We start from the raw sequence: 18,134 nt of genomic DNA on the forward strand, positions 1-18,134 counted from the left end.
GACCCAAGTCTTTTCAGTGTTGCATCTCATAAAGGGCAAAATCAGAACTTTGCGCTCAATCAAGGATTTGGATGCAAGTAAGCCAAAACTCGTTGAGGTAGTGAAGGATAATTGTCAACCCCTACAGAGGTCAACTACAGTTACTATCGGTTTGCTGCTGGTTGATAACCTGCCACAGGTTCTTCCAGATTTCAATGATTGTCCTGATCAGTAGATTACATTTTCCGAATTACATTTCATTTTAATGATACATTTTTTCCTCAAAAGCAGTATCCTATGAAATCTAATGTCACAGGGCAGAATTGAATTTTTGTACTAGGTTGTAAACTCTTACATTTACACAATATAAGTAATGTAGAGTGCATGAAAGGGTTAATGTCATGTCTCTTTTTTAATAGAGCAATTGCTGCAATGATTGCTGTTTTGATTTGTGAATGACATTCTGAGATACAAATCACATTCTCCACACATTATTAACAATAATCTCTCAGATCTATGACAAGGCTTCATATGGGCAACACATGTAACAACAGCGACTTAATTTTTCTGAGATGATACATCTCAGCGGGGCCCTGAAGTAGTACAAGCAATGAACGTCATGGCAACAGAAGATTTCTGATAATTTAGACATTCAGGGGAAAAACAGTGACATGAACCCTGGATTTATTCTCATTATTAGTTATCAGTTTGCAAGTCATCTATAGTTTTGGAGCACCAACAAATGTATTTGTTTCTCCTTGTATGATTATCAGTACATCTTCATTGCCTTATTCGAATAGGAGATGTATTCCTGCATGCAAACATGCATACACATTTCTTGTAATATTGTAAACCAGTGTTACTAAAACTTCATGCTTACAAATCTGTGGTATATCCATGGTTATTGTTTAAAACAACGTATGTTTAATTTAGAAAATAACAATCAAAGAAAATGTGTATATAAAAATCAGATATAAATAATAACTAAAACAAAGATTATAACTAGCCCAGTTTAAGTTTCCTTCAGTCTTTGTTATGCTGGAGGCTGCTGGCCAGCATTGTGGTGCTGAAACACAAATGACTATTCTCTTTCTTCTGCTTTCTCCTTTCATTGGTTTTTCCTTGCCTTTGAAGACAGCTTATGATCATTTGTGTAATATGTCCATATACTACAAATGGAAATATAATCTTTATAATATTTATGTATTTATTTATTTCCTTGAGTGGGCCTATGTATTTGCAGTGATGAATGGAAGTTGAACCCTTTAACAGATGGCAGACCATCACGAAGAGTGCAAGCCAGCCAGCCACTAGGGAGTAACAGCCTAGACGTGAGGGGAAGATATGAAAATAATATAAACTGTATTAAAAAATCTATATAAGTAAAATATGTGTACACTTCATATTTTGTACGCTTTTTTTTTTTTTAATAAAACAGTTGTATTATACCATATAGCCATATGGTATACTTATTTAGGTATATACAACCATATGTTGTACCACCATATTGTTTTAAAATGTGTTTATTATTTACGTTTCAAATTAAATTGTCTATAAAAAGGTTAATAATAATAATAATAATAATAATAATAATAATAATAATAATAATAATAATAATAATAATAATAATAATAATAATAATTGTTTCATTGTCTATAAGGTATTCAATACCACAATATCATATATAAATATCAATTGAATAAAATACTACTTTGTTGCGGTACAGTTTGGTTAATTGCTGCAGTATATTTATTAGCAAAAAGGCAAGGTAAATGCAGTCTGTGTTTGAGACTGTGAGTGTCGCTGTTCTCCAGTAATGATTGTTAATCTTCAGAAGGATCCAGTACTCCACCTACACTTCCTTATATTCTGCAACCTCTTGCACTCAACTGAACTCACAGGCTCACCACACAGCACTTGGACACTCGTGTGCTTTTAATCCTTAAGGCTTTTTGGAACTTGGGTCAAATTTTGCAATTGTTACCTTGGAGCATAGTTATAAAAGGACGTCTGCTCAACAGCTGTTGTGTGCCTCTGAATCAGATTAATTAAGATCAATATAATTCAAAAGCGGAGATTGGAGATAATATTATTGTTTCAAATTTCTCTGGTAATGCTGCTAGCTGTGTCATTCCAGAGGAAGTGAACAAAGGCACAATTATTGGAAATATCGTTGTTGATTTGGGTTTAGATGTTGCATCATTATCATCCAGGACTTTTAATTATGTTAATTTGAACAATGGAAATATGTATGTAAATGAAAGAATAGACAGAGAACAAATATGTGAACTACAACCAGTTATCAGCACCCGGAGCACGATTTAAACTCCCGGCTGCTGAGGATCCAGATGTGGGAAAAAACTCAACTGAGTCACAGCGCACACTTGGAATTAGATGTAAAATGAGACAGCAAATTCCCAGAACTTGTATTCATCATCGTGTCCTTATGGTGGAGTTCTAGAAAAGACTGGCACAGTTAAGAACACAATTCATGTTTTAGATGCCAACATCAATACTCCAGTGTTTGAGCAAGTTGTGTACAGGGTTTCACTTGTGGAAAACGTGCCCAAGGGGACATTGGTTGTTAAGTTAGACACCACTGATTTGCACAAAGGTAGAATGGTGAGATAGTGTACTGTTTCAGTAGCAATACTGCAGGGAAGGTGAACCTGAAACTGGAGAAATCAGGTTAAAGGACGCATTGGACTTTGATGAAAGTGATGTAGAAATGTATGTGGAAACTGTCAATAAGGATGTTTCTGGTGTATTTGGTAATGCAAAAATTGTATTGCAGATTATTGATGGAAAAATTTGCTTCAATCTCAACTCCAGTTCTAGAAAATGCTTTGCCTGGCACAGTAGTTGGCCTTATTAATGTATGAGATAAAGCTCCTGGACAAAATGGACAAGTTAACTGCTTCCTTTCCTTTGATATGCCCTTTAAACTTTGACTTTCTTTTGAAAATGATTACAGATTAGTCACAGATAGTCCATCGTGAATCTGTCAGCGACTACAACATAACCATCACTGCTGCAGATTCTGGGTCGCCACCATTATACTCCAACAAAACCGTATTAATCAAAATATCTAATGTAAATGATAATTCACCCTATTCACCAATTCTGTTTATTCATTGTATGTACCAGAAAATAACCTTCCTGGCACTTCAGTTTAATAGATTACAAAAATTGATTCAGACTTTCTTAGTGCCATGAAGCTGCACCAACACAGTTAACTTGTTGCTGTTTTAATGAATTTGAAAGCTACAAGTTAAGTTTCACACTTGAAGTTAATAAGTTCATACAGACTTATGAATAAACTGCCTCTTTAGGGGCTGGATCTACTGCCAGTAAACTGATATATCTGAGGGGATGTAACGCAGAAGGAACTAGAAGTAGGTCCAATACCATTACATGCCCGGCTGGTATGTCCAGGAGCCTAATAAAAGCAACAGTCATCTCAGTGGGGTGTCTGAGGTAGGCTTTATACAGTATTGCTAGCATTACAATGCATGGACATTGTAAAACGAATCTATCATTCTATATCTATCTATCGATTGATCGATCGATCTATATAAAAAAACAGAAACAACTATATATCGAAAACAAGATAAAGAAAAAATCACTATGTTAGAATTTATTTTTTATTATTTATTAATAGCTTCCCTTCTTAAATGGTTATCTTAATAATATACTTGGTGCAAAAGCTGAAAAACAAAGTATTCTTACTCTCAATACACACAGTTTAACATATTAAAAAATATAGGGCTATGTATATGGTACTACACTTATGAATTGTCTGTGAAAGTGGAATAAAAGGCTCTTAATTATGTTACAAATATCTATCTATCTATCCATCTATATGCATGTCATATATATATATATATATATATATATATATATATATATATATATATATATATATATATATATAATTTATAGGACTTCTACATGTATTGGAGCTGGGCTTTCTTATTTATTTTGGAAAATGTACTGAAATCTTGCACAAGATTGTGTTTATTTTTCAAGCATAATCTGGCCCTTGGGCTTTAACACTTTATGAATCTATGGCCAAATGTTTTGCATCACGTAGAATTTTAGAATTGAGACATGCTTGAGTTCATGCTTGATTTCGAAATGTCACATTTTCGTTTTTCGTTAAGTAAATGGAACACTACAAAGCAGTATGTAATTCAATATGTTAACGTAACATTATTCAGTAGGTTTCATTTGATTTTGTGAAGCAAAAGTGGTTAATTCAGCTTTGCAAATCTTGTAGCCAGAGCTCTAGTCCAGTTTTTCAGTTATAATGGGTTGAGAAGTCGAGCGTCGTTATCGACCAATAAGCTTCTCACTGTCAAATCAAAGCTCCATTACTCCACCCACTTTCCCTTATATGGAACTAGCCGTCATTCTTTTGGTTTCTAGCACTGAAGCTCACAGTAAACGGGATGCTCGAGCAGCAGATTTCACTTAGCAAAAACGCCACGCCAGGAATACGGTAGAAGAAAGTATATTTTTGTAAAGAAATAGGGAAAGAAACAAAGGAAATAATAAAGCGTCCCCTTTCATATCAGAAATTAGCAGCGTTGTGTCATCATGATGTGTGTGCAGAGGACTCGGGGGTTTATAAAACAACTGCTCTGCTGTGTATTTTCGCCTTGCTTTTGGAATCTGGTTTCCGGTGAAATGTTTTATGCGATTCCCGAGGAGCTGCAATACGGGGCCTTTGTTGGAAACATCGCTAAGGATTTGGGGTTGGGCGCTGGAAAAATGTCCTCTCGCAAATTAAGAATAGCGTCAACCGACAGTAACCAGTATTTTTTTGCAAATGTACAAAATGGGGATTTACTTGTTAATAAACGGATAGACAGGGAAGAACTGTGCGGCGAGCAACCCACCTGTTATTTGAATCTGGAGGTAATTATGGAAAATCCGCTCGAGTTGCACAATATAAAGGTAGAAATTCAAGATATAAATGACAATTCACCACTTTTTTCTGTTAAAGAGATTTATTTTAATATAATCGAGACAGCGTTGTTAGGGTCCCGTTATCAATTAGAGAGTGCTCAGGATATAGATATAGGAATCAATTCTTTAAGGTCGTACTCTTTAAGTGCCAGTGATTATTTTAGTCTTGATACCCAGACCCACAGTGACGGGAGTAAGGTGGCAGCATTAGTATTAGAAAAGCAGCTGGATAGAGAAAAGCTGTCTTTAATAAATGTACAAGTCACTGCTTTTGATGGGGGCGTGCCAGAGAAGTCTGACACTGCCGATATTATCATCGCAGTTTTGGATGCAAACGACAATGCTCCAAACTTTGAACAGTCTGTCTACAAACTCCGTTTTCTCGAAGACACACCAGTCGGGACATTAGTAATTAAACTCAATGCTACTGATATCGATGAGGGTCCAAACGGTGAGATTTTATATTCGTTTAGTAGCCGCACTCCCAGCAAAGTATTAAGCATGTTTAATATTGATCCTAGAACCGGAGAGATAAGTGTAAAGAAACAGCTAGAATTCAAGGAAAACGCTGTTTATGAAATTGTTGTTCAAGCAAAAGATGGAGGTGTCATTCCATTAACAAGCTACTGTAAGGTGCTTGTTGATGTCATAGATGTTAACAACAATGTGCCTGAGGTAATAATAAGTTCCTTAAATAGTCCAATACAGGAGGATGCAGTGCCAGGAACAGTGGTTGCCCTGGTAACTGTAACAGACGGTGACTCAGGAGTGAATGGGCAGGTTCAGTGTGAGATCACCAGAAATATACCCTTCAGAATCAGATCTTTAGGAAACTACTACACCATAGTAACTGATGGCGTTCTAAACAGGGAAACAGTCTCTGAATATAATATTACCATTACTGCCACTGATTTAGGATCCCCTGCCCTTTCCAGTGAGAAGACTATTGGTGTTCAGATATCAGATGTAAATGACAGCCCCCCACAGTTTACACAGGAAGTGTATACAGTCTTTGTGTCTGAAAATAATACCCCAGGAGATCCAATCTACCAAGTGGCAGCATCTGATAATGATGTAGGTTTAAATGGGGAAGTCTCATATTCTATTCTGGAGTCTCAGGTTAATGACCAGCCTGTTACCATGTATGTATCCATTGACAGGGACAGTGGAGTTATTTTTTCCCAGACTGCATTTGATTTTGAAGAGCTGAGAGACTTTAAGATATATGTACAAGCTGAAGACAGAGGTTTTCCATCACTGACTGCAAGTGTCACTGTGAACGTTGTCATTATGGATCAGAATGATAACTCCCCTGTGTTTCTGCATCCTCAGACAAAGGGTGGCTCTTTAGCTGTAGAAATGATCCCTCGGTCTGCAGCTGTTGGATACCTAGTGACAAAGGTTATTACTGCTGATGCAGACACTGGACAAAACGCTTGGTTGTCCTACCAGTTAATTCAGGCTACAGATCCCAGTCTTATCAGTTTGTCTCCACACACAGGTGAAATCAGGACAGCAAGGCCTATTAAGAACACAGACTCTGCCAAACAGAAACTGGTCGTCCAAGTGAAAGATGATGGGAAGCCGTCACTCAGTGCTACAGTTACTATAGGTTTGCTGCTAACTGACGCTTTCCCGCAAGTGCTGCCTGATTTCAATGACAAGCTGGAGAATCGGGAGACACTTACTGATTTAAACCTGTATTTAATCATTACTTTAGGTTCCCTTTCCTTTGTGTTTTTTGGACTCCTCGTTCTCCTCACTGCTTACAAATGTTACAGATATAGAAATCGCTACAGTTACACTTGTTGTTTTGGAACTTGTTGTGACAATGACTTTGAAGATTACAAGTTGAACTACCAGCTTCCTCCAAATTGTGCTTTACCTCCAGACTTCATAGACTTTACAGGTACAGGCACACGTTCCCAGATTTACCAATGTAGGAATTCTATGGTTGCTAATTCCAGAAATGGCACCTTGCTGGTTTTGAGAGGGTACAGCCCTCCAGGACATGGGAGTATTACAAGGACTGCTACTGCAAAAGAGCCAGACCGGCTGGCACAAGTACAGAATACCAATGACAATACAGTGAATGCCAGTGCTGAGGTATGTGGAATGTCATGCATGCCAAAGACGTGAATCGTTCTGTGTCTGAAAGTAAAATCAGTGTGTTTTACATGTATTATCAATATTAAAAGGAATGTAAATGCATGCACCAGCAATTAGTGTTGTTGATGCTGCTACTACAAGACAACAGCAACCTCATAACTACTGCACCTGCATCACTCAGTACCTTCTTTAATAATGGATCCTTTTAATCTAATCTTTAGCAAGTCTTTAAATACTTACTTTGTTCATAGGTGGTTCATTTCCTTTTGATACGGTGTGTACATCTGATCTGAATGAACTTAAAAGACACATTTGTGCGTGCATCCTATAAAATCTTAATTTAATGAAGCCAATGTGTGTATTGCTAAAAAGGGATTTAAATGCATTTGCTCATGCTTACTTTGTAGTTACTAGTCAGAAAGTTTGAAACTAAGCAGTGTATTTATTAAATATTAATACACAGCACTGAGTCAAGCTTATGAATCTAAAATTAAATTTATTTTTATTGTATACAGATCCCAGTGAGTTAGTGGAATAGACTTACGCTTATTATTATAATGATTGCCTTCACAAACATGTATCTTCACCTTTTCTGATAGGTGAAGGGCTGTCTTAGTATCATTAAAGGTTATAGTAATTTAACCACAGGGAAAATATTCATATCTTTTCTCTGATATTTCCACTGGGGTCACACATACGTGGAAGAGGTGGTTGTTCCATAGTGTTTTACTGTACCTTCATAAATGTTTAAAGTTAAGAAAGCATATTAGAAATGTAAATGAAATCTAAGCAATACCAGAATAACATGTCTGTCGACTATACTGTCTAATTGTAGGAGTAGGTGCTGGTCAATGTATTGAAATTAACTGAGCATAGTGAAACCCTTTCCATTTAAATCACATTTGAGCAGGGACACTCTTAAATGTATCAGTTTATCAGAGCAATACAGCTCAGCTTGAGTGTAGTGACATTGTGTGACGAACAGCTTGTGCAGGGAAGACATCAGCAGACTAACTTATTTTACCACTGGGTGTCTATACTAATCCATGGATGTAATTATGTAGTCTTTTTTTCCTGAGTGGTAGTTATAAGGGAATGTCATCATTCACTGCAGACTTAACCACACTGGATATTAGACTTTTTAATCAGACTGCTTTTCAAGTTTTTACACTGCAGGTGAAAATATAGGGAAATAAAAATCTCTGTGGTGTGTGTATATATATATATATATATATATATATATATATATATATATGTGTGTGTGTTTATATATGTGTGTTTATATATACAGGTAGTGAACAGAAAAATGGAAACACCAATGTAAAGTCATTTAATAGGACATTGGGCCACTATGGTATCCCTCTCTGTGGAGTTCTCGGCGGACCGTTTTTGATGAAACTGACTGCTTGCACCCCAGGTTGAAATTTGCAGTCAATTGATCTGCAGTTGCTCGCCTGTTTTGCCATGCACTTCAAATGAATGCACGGATGTCACGATCTTGGAGTATGTGCTTCCGCCCACTGTTGCCCTTTGCTGATGATGTCTTTCCCTCGGAGTTCCATGCCGACATCACCTTAGATACCGTTGCTCATGAAACATGAGCAAATTGATCTGTCTTGGTCACTGAAGCTCCTGCCAAATGCGCCCCAACAATTACCCCTCTTTCAAAGTCACTGAGGTCTCCTATTGCAGCCATGCTAGCCATAATTATAGGCAACCAGGCCTTCCAGCATTTTTATACATGACTCTAAGCATACTGGGATGTTATTTGCTTAATTAACGCATGAGCCACACCTGTGTGGAAGCCCTTGCTTTCAATATACTTGGTGCCCCTCATTTACCTAGGTGTTTCCATTTTTTTGTTCACTACCTGTATATACTGGTGCCCTGCTGTATTAAGTTGAGCAGTCTTCAAACAGAGATGACATTTATTATACCAAACTGTGACACAACATAAGCACTAAACCGAGCAGAAAGAAACACATCAGTGTCTGGGAGCTTCACCTTTTGCACCATTCAGGACCTGAACCCGTGCCGGCATGGAATCAGTGTGATTCTGTATTACACTCTGCTACAGATTTTGCCACAGTTCGATGAGTTTTGACCGCAGTTCATTCACATAGTGGTTGAGTTTTCCGCAATTGTTTATCGAGGTGTTCCCAGTCATGTTTGATAGAGTTCATGGCTCTGGGGAGTCCAGGGAAGAAGCTGCAGCCCCCCTTGTCTATTCCAGGTGGTGGTGATTCTGTACATATTGCATGTGGCACTGTCTTCCTGCAGATGGTAAACTGCAAAACCCCATTGGCTGAACAATGATAAGGAATGGTTCTGAAGGAGATATATATATATATTAACAATGATTGTTAAATGATTACATTGGTTGTTTTGTTGCAGAGCAATATTCGGCTGTGCCAATCCCCAGTTTCGTGTAAAGAAATAACACAATTCCTCTCTTACACATGTCAGTTGTCTCTATGTATTTTAATTTCTATTTTACAAGATTAATACTCCAGCTGTTTATATTCCCCTTTAATGTTTTAATTAGTGTGTGGTTATCTCAGTCAAAATTTAAGGTTTTGAGGGTTCTTTTACGACACAGAATAAACTGGTGTTAATACACCATGGTCACATCACAAGTTTGAAAAAAAAGACTTTGTTTACCAGATCTAGTCAATGTTATTTATTTTGAAATCCATTAAAAAAGAGAATATTTCAGCAATCACACTATACTTACAGTTATTAAATAATTATTTTGGACCACTGTGAATATTAGTTCATGCAAGGACAGGTCTTTTTCAGTTAGGTTTGAGTGAGGAGATTGAGGCACATTAAGCCATTTTATCCTTTTCAAGGTGTTGTTGCACCTAGAAAACAGATGGCAAAGCTATAGTTAATTCTTCTGCTGGACGTCCATCTTAGGGGCTCAGCATTACCCAGTAGCTTTCTTTTAGTATATAGGAGTACCTCAAAAGCACAAATGTGTTTCAGTGTACCTCAGATTCCCCTACATCGATTGCTGAAATAATAATAATAATAATAATAATAATAATAATAATAATAATAATAATAATAATAATAATAATTTCAGATGCACACTCAAATTCCCATTTGACAGAATGTATGCTACATATTTAATTTCCTACAGTTTTATTTTTTAGTCTGCTTTTAAGACAGAGCAAAAGGAGCCATGATCTTAATGGATACCTTTAAAACCATTATTAGGTAGTATATGACATAGAATGCAGTGGCTTTCTACAATGCATTTATTGATTTATAACAGTTAGCACATGCCCATTAACGAACCATGCACTTTATCACAGGTCAGCATCCAGGAATATTTTATTCATTTAGGTATTACTCATCCGAATGAAAAAAAAAAAAAAAGTCATGTGCATTTCAATGTCAGTGTTGTGACACATATACATACATACACCAAAAAATATCAAGCTTCTTACGTGTGGTACAGCTTGCAAGACATGCAGACAAACATGGTTTGCCACTGAATTGCTTGATTGTAACAATTATTATATTTGAATTGCAGGTTCCTAACATGCGATTGATATACCACGTCTGAAATATAAAACTAAAACTCAGATTACAAATAGTAATTTGCAGCTGTCGTTTATTGCAAATATGAATTGCATCTTCATTCTCTTCAGTGTCTTGTGCAAGGCTTTAGGCTGCATGTCATGCAGTCGCTGTTTTTTTTTCTGTTAGGTGCTGAAAAGCAGCCAGCCAGCCAGCAATCTGCACCGCCCATCCCCCGCATACACACACACACACACACACACAGAGACTCAGCAGCAGGAAGGCTAGTAGAAACTCAGAGTTAGAGAACGATAGGCAGCATCAGTGGATTTAAACACACCCGAATGAGAGAGAGAAAAAACACATCATGGATGTTTCACTCAAATACCAGCATAATGGCACTTCGAGAAGGATATTTCTGTCAACAAGGACGTGGTGTGGTAACGTACTGCAGCACTTTTCATGTTGTGGAACGAGGAAAGATATTACAAGCTAAAAAGACGGAAGCTTTTTTTTTGGTTGTTGCTAACCTGCTTGATTTAGAAAGCAATGTCTCCTGCAGGGATATGTAGCAGCAGACCGAAGCATGTGCCAGCTTATTGTATATTGTTGTTTTTTTGGGGCCTAGCGACGGGGCAGATTCGGTATTCTATTCTCGAAGAATTGGAACAGGGGGCGTATGTTGGGGATATTGTGAAAGACCTGGGGCTAGATCTCGGGAGACTGCTTACCGGAAGCGTTAAGATAACCTCTAGCAACAGCAAGCAGTATCTGGACATTAATCTCAGCAACGGGAACTTGTTTGTTAATGACAGGATAGACAGAGAGACTCTCTGTGAACTCCGCAGCTTGTGCTTATTACATTTTGAGGTGGTCGTGGAAAACCCATTGGAAGTTTACAATGTTGAAGTGGAAATATTAGATGTGAATGACAATGCGCCACGGTTCCCCAGAAACGAATACCATTTGGAGATCACTGAATCAGCTTTGCCCGGTGCACGTTTCCCAGTCGAGGGCGCACAGGATCCAGACGTGGGTTCAAATTCAATCCGTATGTACAGGCTCAGTCAGAATGAGCATTTCACCCTGGACTCAAACGCCCCCGCGGGGAACAGCAAACTTATTGAGCTGGTACTTAAGAAAGCACTCGACCGTGAGCAGAAGTCTCTTCACCAGTTAGTTTTAACAGCCGTTGACGGAGGCATGCCTGCGAGGACTGGCACAGCCACCATTGCAGTTCGTGTGTTAGACTCAAATGACAACGTCCCGGTATTCGATAAGTCTGTTTACAAAGTTAAACTGTTAGAAAATGCACCCAGGGGCATGCTGGTAATCAAGCTGAATGCGACCGATTTAGACGAGGGCTCCAATGGAGAGCTCCTTTATTCTTTCAGTAGCTACACCCCAGGAAGAGTAAGGGAGATTTTTAGCATAGACCAAAACACAGGAGAAATAAGAGTTAATGGCACTGTGGATTATGAGGAAACCAACTCATATGAGATTTATGTGCAAGCCGTGGATAAGGGGGCATCTGCAGTGGCAGTGCATTGCAAAGTAATAGTGGAAATTATTGATGTTAATGACAATACCCCTGAGATAGTGTTATCCTCCCTTTCCACCCCAGTTCGTGAGGATGCAAAGCCAGACACTGTGGTGGCTCTGGTCAGTGTGAGTGACAAAGATTCTGGTGCAAATAAACAAGTCACCCTTCAAATACCTTCAGACATTCCATTTAAAATAAAATCTTACAGGAATTACTACACATTAGTTACAGCTGGATTTTTAGACAGAGAGAAAGCAACTGCCTACAATATAACATTCACAGCTATTGATTCTGGGACCCCGACTTTGTCATCGCAGAAAACTGTTCTGGTGGAAGTTTCAGATGTCAATGACAATCCTCCACGTTTTGAACAGACATCCTATTCAGTGTATATAGATGAGAACAATGCCCCAGGGTCTCCTTTATGTACTGTGAAAGCAATTGATCCAGACGTCAATGAAAATGCTATTGTATCATACTCTATCCTCAGTGCTAATATTCAGGACATACCTGTCACCTCATATGTTTCAATCAACTCAGACACTGGTATCATCTATGCTCTGCGTTCGTTTGACTATGAAAAGCTGAGGGAGTTTCAGTTTGAAGTTAAAGCACAAGATGCTGGTATTCCACCACTTAGCAGTATTGCTACAGTTTATGTGTATGTTGTGGATCAAAATGACAATGCACCTCAGGTCTTGTACCCCTCTTCAGGAAATTCAACAGAGATGGTTCCTAGAACAGCAAATGCAGGCCACCTCGTTACTAAAGTGATTGCTCTTGATGCAGATTCTGGCCAAAATGCATGGTTATTTTACCATTTACTGCAGGCAACAGATCCAACCCTTTTTAAAGTTAACCAGCATACCGGGGAAATCAGGATCACTCGCAAAATTGGAGAAGAGAATTCCACGTCATTTAATTTAACAGTCCTAGTGAAGGACAGTGGACAGCCATCTCTGTCAGCCACAGCTACCATACACGTAGTTGTTGTAGACAGAGTTACAAGAATTATTCCTGACCCTAGAAGGCATGTAAAAAGCTCTAAAATCTACACAGATGTGACACTCTATTTAATCATTGCTCTGAGCGCAATCTGCTTTGTTTTTCTTTTGACCATAATTGTTTTGGCTGTCATCCGATGCCACAGGTACAGTGGAACCTGCTGTTTATGTCACGGTTGCACGAGGGAGAGACACAGTGTTGAAATGTACAAACAGGCCAACAATAATCTTGTAGTTGAGCGGGGCTTTAAGGTGCAGCCCCATTTTATAGAGGTGAAGGGAAACGGGTCCCTGTCTCAGACCTACTGCTACAAGGCCTGTCTCACTGCTGGCTCTGGAAGTGACACTTTTATGTTTTACGATACTGGCTGCCCAGCTAGAGCTGGACCCAGCGCTGCAGCATCTGACAGATACCTGACAGGGCAAAGTGGGCAGAGCCCGGGTTCTGCTTCAAATCGAAACAGTGTTTCAAAGGAGGTGAGGCTGTTCACAGTAATTAAGAGAGTGTCCGCTTTGTTTTGCACAGTACTTTGGATTTGGCAGTACATTGGAAACATTCTTCATATTCATGACAATACCCCTGAGGTGTTGCAGTCTCCTTCATGAGATATCAAATGTCCTTTTATATATGTGCAAATATTCTATTTAAAGAGATTCACTTTGTTTGAGTTTTTTTAAACTGTAAATGCACAAACCATATTATATATTGGTTGTTTTCATTTAGTAATCTCCCACCCCACAGTAATTGTACAATACATAAGTTGTTTTAATAATATATTGTAATAATGGGATGTATCTGTATTTATCAGCTATCCATTCATTCATCACTAACTGTTTTGTGTCATTTACATGTGTAATATTACAGTTAGTCTCTGACATTAGGAATTGCTTGAGATAAACCCCTTTGGCTTTATTTCTTATCTTGCTGCCAGGCAGATTTAAATGTTGGTATAGCCAGGGCCCTGGAAGAGATGGGGCTTGGTTTCTCAGTTAAGTTTGTTGAATGAATGGTTACAAAGTTCCTAAAACTATGTAAACTACAGTAACAGTTTCTATTGATAGGGAGGCAGCAAGGAAACTATTCATCAGGTGTTCAGACAAAGATGATTATTATTACAAAATATTTTTACAATATCTTTATAGGTTTGTAAGGGATTATAAATGGTGGTATTTGACACAGACTATTTTTTTTATATATTTTTTTTATATATATATATATGCCATTAGCCTTGTAGTCTACCATGTAGAATCAATATCATCTATTCAGTTGTGTTAGCTTGGCAGGGAGCTGCAGTTCAGAATATTCATGTATTCACACTACAACAGTCAATTCAGAGACAAATCTGTTTGTTATAAAGAATAATATTTGATAGGATATATTTGTGTTGTCACCAAAAAGGTAAGTAGCATTGCATTGGAATCAGTAAAGTAATTAAATTGACAAGCAAAACTCCATTAAACTCTTCCAAATCTTTAGTTTGAGCTAAATGATAAATACAATGTATGTACACACACAATTGCACTAAAATATTACATATCAGTAATCATTACTGATCAGGTCCAATATGCATTTTCAATTTGCAATGCCTTCCACTAGTCCAGGTAGGCCGAGCTGGTATACATTGTTTATCTAGGATCTGGTTGATCCAGAAAGCCTACTTCACTATTGTATCAGCTACCACAAATAATGAAATAGCTGGTATTATGAGTCGTTTTATGCTAAAATATACTTCTATAATATACCACATGTTTATTTAAAGAGATACTCATTATTTTAAGGGCAGATTAAAACATGACAGCTAATTGTTTTCTGTTTCTTTTGCAGCCCAGGCAACCAAATACAGACTGGCGCTATTCTGCATCTTTGAGAGCAGGAATGCAAAGGTAAGCAGTTTCTATTTTTTGCTGTTAGCAGAAGATACAGTCGTGCAGTACTGCTGTTCACCTTGTGCATGCACCGTATGTAACTCTAAGAACAAAAAGACTAGAGTGAGAGGCCTGGGCTTTATGATGGTATTGTTATTCTTGTTTAAAGGGCACATTGTGTATCAATGTCATTCTACCAGGAATATGTGTTGATATTAAAATCTGGGTCAGCTGCATGCAAAACCCAGAGCTACAGGGAGGTGAAATATTTAGTTGAACTAAAGTAAGATGCATATTATACAGATATAAACACATCATTTCAATGAACATAAATTATACATCAATTGATTTTCCTGAACAACTTCTAATAGACCAAGTTCTAAACTCACTAAATCTGCCACCAACATTGTCACTAATTGGCACTTTGATAACCTTAGCTTGGAGGACAACAATGACAGACTTTAGGGATTGAAAATGTAAATGAAAAAGATACATCTTGGATAACGTGCATGGTTGGCTAAGTCAGATGGATTTGTTTTTTGCAGTTTGTGATACAAGTGACCCAAATTTACAGATTAAGCAGCCTTGAGTCCTGTGTTCTCTCACAATGTTCTGCTACACACCACTCAGTAACAAAGGGAGATTCTAAGGACCTTAAACACTCTTGAGGCGTAGTTTCTCACTGCTCTGCAATTGCCAGGCATGACTTTATTATTTCAGAAAGAACATTGTACTTGCAAATTCTGTAATTACTTCTCTATGATATTTTCTAATCGCTCTCAAAATGACACATAACTTCCTTTTTGCACTAGTGCCCTTTATATCGTCTGGAGTTTAAATTACTCATGCTGCTTCTCTGAGGCCTTATAACTGGAACAAAAAAGACTTCATATGTTGACTAAATTCAGATATAATAATGAGCCTGTTTGTGACCATGGCAACAAGGAGGAATCATCCCACAATTTCTCACTTGTAACAACCAGCTCAGTGATAGCATAATACCAATTTTTAGATCAGCATAGCTGCACTCACAATGTGACGCAACTCGGCTATTTTTAAATGTATTTTGGTATTGTGCTGTAAACTAAACTAATACTAATGTTATATAACCAAGAGGAATATAAACAAGGCAGAATATGAGGATAAACCTGCAGGAGCTCCCTGTAGAGTGATGGGTCTTTTAGAAGCTAAATGGGAATTTAACTGACAGGAAAGTGCCGTTTTAACTGCTCTGCACCACAAAATCGAAAACTCAAACATCAACACTTAATTAAAGGCTTATACACAAAATGCAGTAAGTGTAACTACACATAACGTCACTCAAAATCCTCAATTCCTCTTTTATCCAAGTGCTCTGTAAGTTATAAACTTGTCTACACATGTATGATGACATAATGTACTGGAATATTTTATAACATTTTAATCCTAATCAAGACAGCTAGTAAGAGTGTGGTTTCTGTTGAACGTGAACTGTATCCATCTCAAGGGTTTCTCTAATACTGAGCTAATTAATATTGGTGCTTAATCATTTTTTGTTGACTGTCTGCTGCAGTGCAGTTATATCCTTACAACCCTACAATTACATATCCTGGTAGCATAATAAAAGTATAGTGAATTCATGGTAAATTACAGACAGGCTTTAACAATAGTGGGCTGAAGACCAGATGTGTTATAGTTTTGTTTTCCTGTTTCAGCTCTGTGCTTATGGAAGAATCAGCAGTTTTGCAAGGTGCACCTGTGGTACATGTACAGAACTGGCCTACAGTCTCCAGTGCAACACCTGGTGAGTCTATCTGTGTTTTAAAATAGATTGATGTTTCTTTTTTTTTTTTTTTCTTTTTTTCATATGTATTCATATTCATTGTGCTTAAAAAGGCAAAACACTGTTTAAAAATGCATGGGAAATAATCTAAAAACACACCTCAATTGTAATTGTCACATTGAACTTATGACACCTCACGGTAAATGCTAGTTTAAAACTGTAAAACTAGTTTGCCCAGTTAACAAATGTTTCAACAGAAGTACCTTTTATACAGTGTCATTGTTGAACCAATTGGATTAAGAAGTGTAGCCTATGGTTTTATTCAGAATCGAATAACTAATGCAAATAATCTCAGGATGTTGAAGTATATACATGTTTTTACAAATGATTTTTGAAATATCGTTGATGATGTTTTAAAGATGGGATAATCATTCGAGAAAAGCTGTGTCAGTTTATTGCCTGTGCTCTTTGCGTTGGGCTTTTAGGTCATTATGAGTAATTATTTTAGTGATGAATTTAGTTCTTGTAAAAGGCAAGAGGTGACAAGCATTTATATTCTGGCTTGAAGGTAACACCTTGTATCCAAGTCAAAGGGTACAATTATTACTTAGCGGTTATTAGATTGCATATGATTTTAAATGGAAGCCTGCCAGCTATTTAAATATATGCCAACGAGAATCCATTTTGCAGTGATGTAGATATACAGTATATACTAGAAACTAAGATATTCGCTCATGAAGATCATGAAACATTTTTCAGCTGTTTTAGAGCAGGTCATACGTTTATTTTCAGTTTTGCAAAGCACTGTTTAACCAAACAGAATTTGTTTAAATCCTTAAAACGGCCCTGTCAAATAAGACCTCTAATGATAAACATCTGACTAAACTGCAAGACTTGAGTAGCTTCCCATACTGATATATAAACATAAGAAGATTCAGTCTTGGGAGGTTGGGGAATCCAAGTTACATACATTAATTAGAAAATGTATCTTCTAAATATTAATGTAATATTTAAATAACATATAACATTTTAAGTATGAATGCTGTTAATTTATTGCACAGCCATCAGCCAGCTTGCTGAGATGTTTATGGAGTAGGTGGTCAAAAGCTGTGCAAAATCTTTCACGCATAGCTGAACAGAAAGGTCAGGTGCAGTACAGCTGATCTCCAGAGGCTGGCTCTGAGTATCACAAGAACTCCCATCTTTAGGATATGAATACATAGCTCAGCGCAATCTTTTATTCAGATATCACTGCCACACAAAGCCATGATCAGATATCTTGGAGCACATTTCCTTCTAAATACCTACAGTGTAAGGCGTCAATAGTTTTCTTTCCTTTTTGTGTGTGTTCTCTTGTCTTCAACTCATTTTA

At 37.4% G+C, this 18,134-nt stretch overlaps 1 protein-coding gene across 12 annotated transcripts in view; it reads left to right on the forward strand.

Moving 5' to 3' along the window:
* The window catches only part of LOC117973805 (protocadherin alpha-C2-like), an 87,191-nt gene that overhangs the window by 61,790 nt on the left and 7,267 nt on the right, over positions 1-18,134 (forward strand). For 11 of the 12 annotated variants that reach the window (XM_058996128.1, XM_058996129.1, XM_058996133.1 and 8 more), the window contains exons 2-3: positions 14,960-15,018; positions 16,695-16,783. In XM_058996128.1, coding sequence (XP_058852111.1) covers positions 14,960-15,018; positions 16,695-16,783 — 148 coding nt within the window. Of the gene's footprint in view, positions 1-11,033; positions 13,612-14,959; positions 15,019-16,694; positions 16,784-18,134 lie in introns of those variants that run through there. The other variant, XM_058996124.1, reaches the window with a different exon arrangement.

Source organism: Acipenser ruthenus, chromosome 22 (genome assembly GCF_902713425.1).
Source record: "Acipenser ruthenus chromosome 22, fAciRut3.2 maternal haplotype, whole genome shotgun sequence".
Lineage (NCBI taxonomy): Eukaryota > Metazoa > Chordata > Actinopteri > Acipenseriformes > Acipenseridae > Acipenser > Acipenser ruthenus.